Below are 9442 nucleotides of genomic sequence, written 5' to 3' on the forward strand. Positions count from 1 at the left end.
AGGCCCGTCCGTGGGGGCTCCAGGGCGGCCCCGGTCCCGCATCCCCCGATCCGGCCCGGACCCCCCCCCTCCCCTCTCCCCGCCTCCCCCAGGATCCCCCCGCTCCGGTCCCAGTCCCGGGACGCCCCCCCCGCCCCACACGGACGGGCCCGGTTCGGCCCCAGGTGAGTGACCCCCCCCCCAAGCGCTCCCGGCCTCCCCCGGGGGTCTTCACCCCACCCCCCCCCCCCCGGGACTGAGGGACCCCCATAACCCCCCCCATGAGGCCGTGGGGGACCCTAGAGCCTCCCCCGACCTCGACCCCCCCCCCAAAAAATCCAAGGGGACCCCCCAGCCCAGCCCCACGTCCCATCTCTGGGGTCTTTCTCAGCCCCATCCGCCCCCTGTCCCCCCCCCAGGACCTCACAACCCCCCCAAAATCCAAGGGGACCCCATAACCCCCCCCCCACATCCCACCTCTGGGCTCCTCCTGCACCCCATTTACCCCCTGCCCCCCCCAAAATCCAAGGGGACCCCGTAACCCCCCCCCACATCCCACCTCTGGGCTCCTCCTGCACCCCTTTTATCCCCTGCCCCCCCAAAAAAACCAAGGGGACCCCCCCAGCCCAGCCCCACGTCCCATCTCGGGGGTCTTTCTCAGCCCCATCCGACCCTGCCCCCCCCCCCAGGACCTCACAACCCCCCCAAAATCCAAGGGGACCCCATAACCCCCCCCCACATCCCATCTCTGGGCTCCTCCTGCACCCCATTTACCCCCTGCCCCCCCCAAAATCCAAGGGGACCCCGTAACCCCCCCCCACATCCCACCTCTGGGCTCCTCCTGCACCCCTTTTATCCCCTGCCCCCCCAAAAAAACCAAGGGGACCCCCCCAGCCCAGCCCCACGTCCCATCTCTGGGGTCTTTCTCATCCCCATCCGCCCCCTGTCCCCCCCCCGAGACCTCACAACCCCCCCAAAATCCAAGGGGACCCTGTAACAACCCCCCCATCCCACTTCTGGGCTCCTCCTGCACCCCATTTACCCCCTGCCCCCCCCAAAAGCCAAGGGGACCCCCCATCCCAGCCCCACATCCCATCTCTGGGCTTCTGTCGTCCCCCATCCACCCCTTGCCCCCCCCCAAAAGCCAAGGGGACCCCATAACCCACCCCCACATCCCACCTCTGGGCTCCTCCTGCACCCCTTTTATCCCCTGCCCCCCCCAAAAACCCAAGGGGACCCCCCCAGCCCAGCCCCACATCCCACCTCTGGGCTCCTCCTGCACCCCATTTACCCCCTGCCCCCCCCAAAAGCCAAGGGGACCCCCCATCCCAGCCCCACATCCCACCTCTGGGCTCCTCCTGCACCCCATTTACCCCCTGCCCCCCCCAAAATCCAAGGGGACCCCGTAACCCCCCCCCACATCCCACCTCTGGGCTCCTCCTGCACCCCTTTTATCCCCTGCCCCCCCCAAAAACCCAAGGGGACCCCCCCAGCCCAGCCCCACATCCCACCTCTGGGCTCCTCCTGCACCCCATTTACCCCCTGCCCCCCCAAAAAGCCAAGGGGACCCCCCAGCCCAGCCCCACGTCCCATCTCGGGGGTCTCTCTCAGTCCCATCCGCCCCCTGCCCCCCCCTCCCAAAATCCAAGGGGACCCCATAACCCAGCCCCACATCCCACCTCAGGGCTCCTTCCCCAGACCCAGGAGCCAGCTCCCCCCACCTCTGACTTTCGTCCCCCATCCCCAGGCTGCAGCGTCCCCCCTCCCCCCCCCAACCCCCGCCGCCTTCCTCCCCCCCCCCCCCCCCACCCGGGCGGAGAGATGGAAGCCAACGTCAGCGACGAGAGCGTCCACTTCCAGAGCTACCCCTTCGACTTCCTCGAGTTCCTCAACCACCAGCGCTTCGAGCCCATGGAGCCCTACGGCCACGAGCACCCCAAAGCCCTGCCCGCCCTCCCCTGCCCCCAGCCCCCCTTCGAATACCCCCCCCCGCCTGGCGCCCCCCCCTTCGACCGCGTCCCCGCCGCCAAGCACAAGGACTTCAAGGCCGAAGGCGCCGCCGCCTCTTCCTCCTCCTCCTCTTCCTCTTCTTCCTCCTCCTCCTCCTCCTCCTCCTCCTCCCAGCCGAAAAAGGCGGAGGGCGGCGTCGGGGTGCAGGCGGGGGCCCCCCCTTTCCCCAGCCCGCCTGTCCCCCCGCCACCGCAGCCCCTCTTTGAGGCCGCCGGCGCCTTCAACGCTCCCCAATGGGGTATCGTGGACCTCTCCAGCCACCAGCACCTCTTCGGGGGGCTGAAACGGGGCGGGACGGTAGCGGTGGCCGCGGGGACGGCGGCGGCGGGAACTCCGTCAGCCCCCCCGGTCCCTCCGGAAGCGGCGTCGAAGGAGGAGAAGAGTTATTTCCGCCGGCTGAAGTATTTCATGGAGCGGCGCTTCCCCTGCGGCGTCTGCCAGAAGTCCTTCAAGCAGTCGTCCCACCTGGTGCAGCACATGCTGGTGCACAGCGGCGAGCGGCCCTACGAGTGCGGCACCTGCGGCCGCACCTACAACCACGTCTCCAGCCTCATCCGCCACCGGCGTTGCCACAAGGAAGCCACCGAGGAAGCCGGTGGCGGCGGCGGCGGTGCTGGCAGCGTCACCCCCGCGGCGGTGGCCACCACCTCCGGCGTCATGCCGGCACCCAACGGGGCAGGCGGGGTCTTGCCAGCGCCCAACGGAGTCAACCCGCTGGCGAGTGGGGTCACCGCGGCGCCCAACGGGGTCAACCTGGCGGCGAGCGGCGTCATGGCGGCGCCCAACGGGGTCAACCCGGCGCCCAACGGACTCAACCCGGCGCCCAACGGACTCAACCCGGCGCCCAATGGAGTGAACCCGGTGCCCAACGGGGTCAACGTGGCGTTGAGTGGCGTCATCCCGGCACCCAACGGAGCCGCCGCGGCACTGAGCGGCGTCATCCCAGCGCCCGGCGGGGTCATCCTGGCACCCGGCGGGGTCATTCCGGCGCCCGGTGGGGTGACTTTGGCACCCGGTGGCGCCGCCCCGGCACCCAGCGGCGCCGGCCCGGATGGTCCCTTCACCTGCTCGCTCTGCTGGAAGGTCTTCAAGAAACCGAGCCACCTCCACCAACACCAGATCATCCACACCGGGGAGAAGCCCTTCAGCTGTTCGGTGTGTGCCAAGAGCTTCAACCGGCGCGAGAGCCTCACCCGCCACGTCAAGACCCACTCGGGGCTGCTGCGGGTGCCCTGCGCCGTCTGCGGCAAGGAATTTCGGGACCCGGCGTACCTCCTGCGGCACCAAGCCGCCCACAGCGGCCAACGTCCCGACTACAAGTGCGAGGTGTGCGGCAAAGCCTACGCCGCCCCACAGAGCCTCCTGCGGCACCGGCAGGTCCACACCGGCCCCAAAGCCGCCGCCACGGCGTACCCCGGCGTCCCCAAGGCAGCGGCGGTGGTGCCGGTGTTCCCCGGCGCCTACGCGGTGCCGGATGGCGGGGAGGCAAAGGCGGGCGATGGCGGCGGCGGCGGCGGCGCCTTCTTGTCCCCGCCGCCAGCCGCCTTGCTGGCGCCGGGGAAGAGTTTCGGCTGCGGCATCTGCGGGCGGGCGTTCGGGCGGCGGGAGACGCTGAAGCGGCACGAGCGGATCCACACGGGGGAGAAGCCGCACCAATGCGCCGTCTGCGGCAAGCGCTTCCGCGAGTCCTTCCACCTCAGCAAGCACCACGTCGTCCACACCCGCGAGCGGCCCTACAAGTGCGAGCTCTGCGGCAAAGCCTTCGGCTACCCCCAGAGCCTCACCCGGCACAAGCAGATCCACCGCCTGCCTTTGCCCTGCGGGTTGGGGGGCGCCGGGAACCCCCCCGAAGGGCTGAGCTACGGCTGCGGCGAATGCGGCGAGCGTTTCCCCGACCTCTTCCGCGCCGTCAACCACAAGGAAGCCCACGCCGGGGAGAAACCCTACGGCTGCGACGCCTGCGGCAAAGCCTTCGGCTTCATCGAGAACCTCATGTGGCACAAGCTGGTTCACCAAGCCGCCCCCGAGCGGCTGCTGCCCGAGGCGGGGCCGCCGGCCGAGAGCGGGCTGCAGCCCCCCGAGGAGCACCCGGTGGTGCCGAGCGGCGAGCGCTTCACCTGCGGCACCTGCGGGCAGAGCTTCAAGCATTTCTTGGGGCTGGTGACCCACAAGTACGTCCACCTGGTGCGGCGGACGCTGGCCTGCGGCGTCTGCGGGCAGAGCTTCGCCGGCGCCTACGACCTGCTCCTTCACCGGCGCCGCCACCTGCAGAAGCGTCATTTCGGCTGCTCCGTCTGCGGGAAGCGGTTTTGGGAAGCGGCTTTGCTGATGCGGCACCAGCGCTGCCACACCGAGGAGCGGCCCTACCGCTGCGCCGTCTGCGGCCGGGGTTTCCTCCGCTCCTGGTACCTCCGGCAGCACAAGGTGGTCCACACGGGCGAGCGGGCTTACAAATGCGCCCTCTGCAACAAGCGCTTCGCCCAATCCTCCAGCCTGGCCGAGCACCAGCGCCTCCACGTCGTCGCCCGCCCCCAGCGCTGCCAAACCTGCGGCAAGACCTTCCGCTACCGTTCCAACCTGCTGGAGCACCGCCGCGTCCACCTGGGCGAGAAGGTCTACCGTTGCGAGCTCTGCGGCAAGAGCTTCTTCTACCTGTCCTCCATCCTGCGCCACCAGCGCTCCCACGACGCCCGCCGCGACCTGCGCTGCTCCGCCTGCCTCAAGCTCTTCAAGGACCCCAAATACTTCAGCAAACACCTCCAGACCCACCAGGGCGGCCGCCCCTTCAAGTGCAGCACCTGCGGCGAAGCCTTCAGGAACACCTACGGCCTCAAGAAGCACCGGCACGGCCACAAGCTGGAGCGCCTGGCCGCCCTGGCGCACAAGGATGCTTGAGGACGGCGGCGGCAGCGGCGGCGGGACGGGGAGGTGGCGGTGGGGCCGGGGGACTGCGGCGGCGGCGGCGGCGGGGACGATGGGGCACGGATCGGCGCGGTACGACGGGGCTCGTGATGGGGCGAGGGGGCTCGGCACGGCTCGGCGTGGTGCGACGGGGCTCGGCGCAGTGCAAAACGGACCATCGGGGTGCCGCGGGGCTCGGCACGGTTCGGCGCAGTGCAAAAATGGATCGGCGTGGTGCCGCGGAGCTCGGCACGGGGCTCAGCACGGCTCGGCGTGGTGTGATGGGGCTCGGCACGGCTCGGCGCGGTGCAAAAATGGATCGTCGTGGTGCCGCGAAGCTCGGCACAGGGCTCGGCACGGCTCAGCGTGGTGCGACGGGGCTCGGCACGGCTCGGCGCGGTGCAAAACGGATCATCGTGGTGCCACGGGGCTCGGCCCGGGGCTCGGCACGGCTCAGCATGGTGCGACGGGGCTCGGCACGGCTCGGCATGGTGCAAAATGGATCATCGTGGTGCGACGGGACTCGGCATGGGGTTTGGCACGGCTCGGCGTGGTGCAACAGGGCTCAGCATGGCTCGGCGCAGTGCAAAAATGGATCATCGTGGTGCCACGGGGCTCGGCACGGCTTGGCGTGGTGCCACGGGGCTCGGCACGGCTCGGCGTGATGCAAAGTGGATCATCGTGGTGCGACGGGACTCGGCACGGCTCGGCGCGGTGCAACACGGCACATCACGGTGCCACGGGGCTCGGCACAGGGTTCGGCACGGCTCGGCGCGGCGCAAAGTGGATCATCGTGGTGCCACGGGGCTCGGCACGGCTCGGCGTGATGCAAAGTGGATCATCGTGGTGCGACGGGACTCGGCACGGCTCGGCGCGGTGCAACACGGCACATCACGGTGCCACGGGGCTCGGCACGGCTCGGCGTGGCGCAAAGTGGATCATCGTGGTGCCACGGGGCTCGGCACGGGGTTCGGCACAGCTCGGCGCGGTGCAACGGGGCTCATCATGGTGCGACGGGGCTCGGCACGGCTCGGCGCGGCGCGGTGGGTCTCGGCACGGCTCGGCGCAGTGCAAAATGGAACGTCGTGGTTCAACGGGGCTTGGCACGGGGTTCGGCATGGCTCGGCGCGGTGCGATGGGGCTCGGCAGGGGCTCGGCGCGGTGCGACGGGACTCGGCCTGGCTCGGCGCGGTGCGTCACGGCTCCCAGCGGCGCAACGGGGCTCGTGACGGCGCGACGGGGCCTCGGCGCGGCGTTAACGTGGCCCGACGCGGCTCGTCATGGCGCAACACGGCCCCACGCGCCCCGGCCCGGCTCATCGTGGTGCGAGACGGCTCGGCGCGACAAACCCGGCTCGGCGCAGCCCCGACCCACGGGACACGGGGGAAATGCCGTCCCCGGGGTGCACGGACACAACCCCCCCCCAGCCCCACGCCGAGCCCGGACGCCTGCGTGTGTCCCCCCCCCACCCCGGGGGGTGTGGGGTGACCCCCTCCCCCAACCGCTCTCCTGGCCCCAGAGGGATTTTTTTAACACCGCAGGACTATAAATATAAATATAAATATAAATATATATATATATATAACAAATATATATATAACAGAGAGTTTCGGCCCCCCCCCGCCCCGCCCCCGCCACCTGGCAAAGGCTGGGGGGGGGGGGGGCGTCCTGGCGCGGGCAGAGACCGGGCACAACTCGCCGCAGCGATGGGCGGGGGCCGGGGATGTACAGCCGAAGCCGACATTAAACCGTGGATGCGAGCCGGGGGAGGAGAGTCCTTCCGGGGGCGGCGGTCCTGGGGGGGGCGTGGGGGGGGGGCGGTGGAGGGGTTGGGGGGGCGGGTCAAGGGGTGGGTTGGATGCTGGGCGGGTTGGTTACTGGACGGGTGGGTTGGTTATTTATCGATGGGTGGGTTGGTTATTTGATGGGTTGATGGCGGGGGTTGGTTGAGGGGTGGGTTGGTTGGTTGATGGGTTGGTTGAATGATGGGTGGGTTGGTTGATTGGGGGGTGGGTTGGTTGAGGGGTGGGTTGAATGATGGGTGGGTTGGTTGGTTGAGGGGTGGGTTGGTTGAGGGATTGATTGGATGATGGGTGGGTTGGTTGAGGGGTGGGTTGAATGATGGGTGGGTTGGTTGGTTGGTTGATGGGTTGGTTGGATGATGGTGGGTTGGTTGAGGGGTGGGTTGAATGATGGGTGGGTTGGTTGGATGATGGGTGGGTTGGTTGATTGGGGGGTGGGTTGGTTGAGGGGTGGGTTGGATGATGGGCGGGTTGGTTACTGGACGGGTGGGTTGGTTACTGGACGGGTGGGTTGGTTATTTGATGGGTTGATGGGATGATGGGGGGGGTTGGTTGGCTCATGGGGGGGTTGTTTAGTTGGTGGGTTGGTTGAGGGGTTGGTTGGTTGAGGGGTGGGTTGGTTGAGGGGTGGGTTGGTTGGTTGGATGATGGGTGGGTTGGTTGGTTGAGGGGTGGGTTAGTTGGTTGGATGATGGGTGGGTTGGTTGGTCGAGGGGTGGGTTGGTTGGTCGAGGGGTTGGTTGGTTGGATGATGGGTTGGTTGGTTGGTCGAGGGGTGGGTTGGTTGGTTGGATGATGGGTGGGTTGGTTGGTTGAGGGGTTGGTTGGTTGGTTGAGGGGTTGGTTGGATGATGGGTGGGTTGGTTGGTTGAGGGGTTGGTGGGTTGGTTGAGGGGTTGCTTGGGTCATGGATGGGTTGGTTATTCGGTGGGTGGGTTGGTTGAGGGTTGGTTGGCTCATGGATGGGTTGGATCATGAGTGGGTTGGTTATTTGATGGGTGGGTTGGATGATGGGTGGGTTGGTTGGTTGAGGGGTTGGTTGGATGATGGGTGGGTTGGTTAGTTGATGGGTTGGTTAGTTGGTTGATGGGTTGGCTTGGGTCACGGGTGGGTTGGTTGATGGATTGGTTGCTTAATGGGTGGTTGGATGATGGGTTGGTTGATTAATGGGTGGGTTGGTTGGTGGGTTGGCTCATGGGCGGGTTGGTTAGTGGGCGGGTTGGTGGGATCACGGGTTGGTTAGTTGGTGGGGTGGACGGTTAATGGGTGGTCGGATGATGGGTGGGTTGGCTCATGGGTGGGTTGGTTAGTTGGTGGGTTGGCTCGTGGGTGGGTTGGTTAGTTGGTGGGCGGGTTGGTTAGTTGGGCGTTAGCTCATGGGTGGGCTCCCCCCGAATGAGACACCGGGAGACAAACGGAAAAACCAAAAAAGAGCTTTTTAATAATAATTAAAAAACAAAATAAAATACAACGTCAAGTGGGGGAGAGCCTGGGGGGGACCTCGCACGGGGGCGGGGGGAGCAGCTTCACAGGGGGACAGGCAGCGCAGACCCCATCCCCCGGGCCACCGTCCCTCCGTGCAGGAGCCCCGAGGCCACCATCCTTCCACGTCCCCAACCCCGGGGCCACCATCCCTCCGTGATGAGCTCGACAATGAGCCTGAGGGCCACCATCTCACGATGTCCCCAAAGCCAGGGCCACCATCCCTCCACAACGACCTCCACGGCGACCATCCCTCCACGTCCCCAACCCCTGGGCCACTATCCCTCTACGGATGACCTCCATAGCCACCGTCCCTGTATGGATGACCTTCATGGCCACCATCCCTCCATGGAGAACCTCCATGGCCACCATCCCTGTATGGATGACCTCCATGGCCACCATCCCTCCACATCCCCAACCCCTAGGCCACCACCCCTCCATGATGACTTCTGTGGCCACCATCCTCCGTGGACAACCTCCATGGCCACCATCCCTGCATGTCCCCAACCCCTAAGCCACCACCCCTCCATGGATGACCTCCGTGGCCAGCATCCTTCCATGGATGACCTCCACGACCACCATCCTCCATGGATGACCTCCAAGGCCACCATCCCTCCATGTCCCCAACCCATGGGGCCACCATCCCTCCATGGATGACCTCCATAGCCAACATCCCTCTATGATGACTTCCGTGGCCACCATCCCTCCGTGGATGACTTCCACGGCCACCATCCCTCCGTGGAGGACTTCCACGGCCACCATCCCTCCGCGATGACTTCTGTGGCCACCACCCCTCCACGGATGACCTCCACGGCCACCATCCCTCCATGTCTCCAACCCATAGGCCACCACCCTTCCACGGATGACCTCCATGGCCACCATCCCTCCATGTCTCCAACCCATAGGCCACCACCCTTCCATGGATGACCTCCATGGCCACCACCCCTCCACGGCCACCACCCCTCCACGGATGACCTCCATGGCCACCATCCCTCCATGTCTCCAACCCATAGGCCACCACCCTTCCATGGATGACCTCCATGGCCACCATCCCTCCATGTCTCAAACCCATAGGCCACCACCCTTCCACGGATGACCTCCGTGGCCAACATCCCTCCATGTCTCAAACCCATAGGCCACCACCCTTCCATGGATGACCTCCATGGCCACCACCCCTCCATGGATGACCTCCACGGCCACCATCCCTCCATGTCTCCAACCCATAGGCCACCACCCTTCCATGGATGACCTCCGTGGCCACCATCCCT

At 66.9% G+C, this 9442-nt stretch overlaps 1 protein-coding gene across 1 annotated transcript; it reads left to right on the forward strand.

Moving 5' to 3' along the window:
* The first annotated feature begins 1538 nt into the window (after positions 1–1538).
* Positions 1539–4905, forward strand: ZNF865 (zinc finger protein 865). Its single transcript, XM_074571492.1, has one exon. It carries the CDS (start codon positions 1801–1803, stop codon positions 4882–4884), a length of 3084 nt encoding a protein of 1027 aa, XP_074427593.1. The 5' UTR covers positions 1539–1800; the 3' UTR covers positions 4885–4905.
* The last annotated feature ends 4537 nt before the right edge of the window (positions 4906–9442 follow it).

Source organism: Larus michahellis, unplaced genomic scaffold, assembly GCF_964199755.1.
Source record: "Larus michahellis unplaced genomic scaffold, bLarMic1.1 SCAFFOLD_355, whole genome shotgun sequence".
NCBI lineage: Eukaryota > Metazoa > Chordata > Aves > Charadriiformes > Laridae > Larus > Larus michahellis.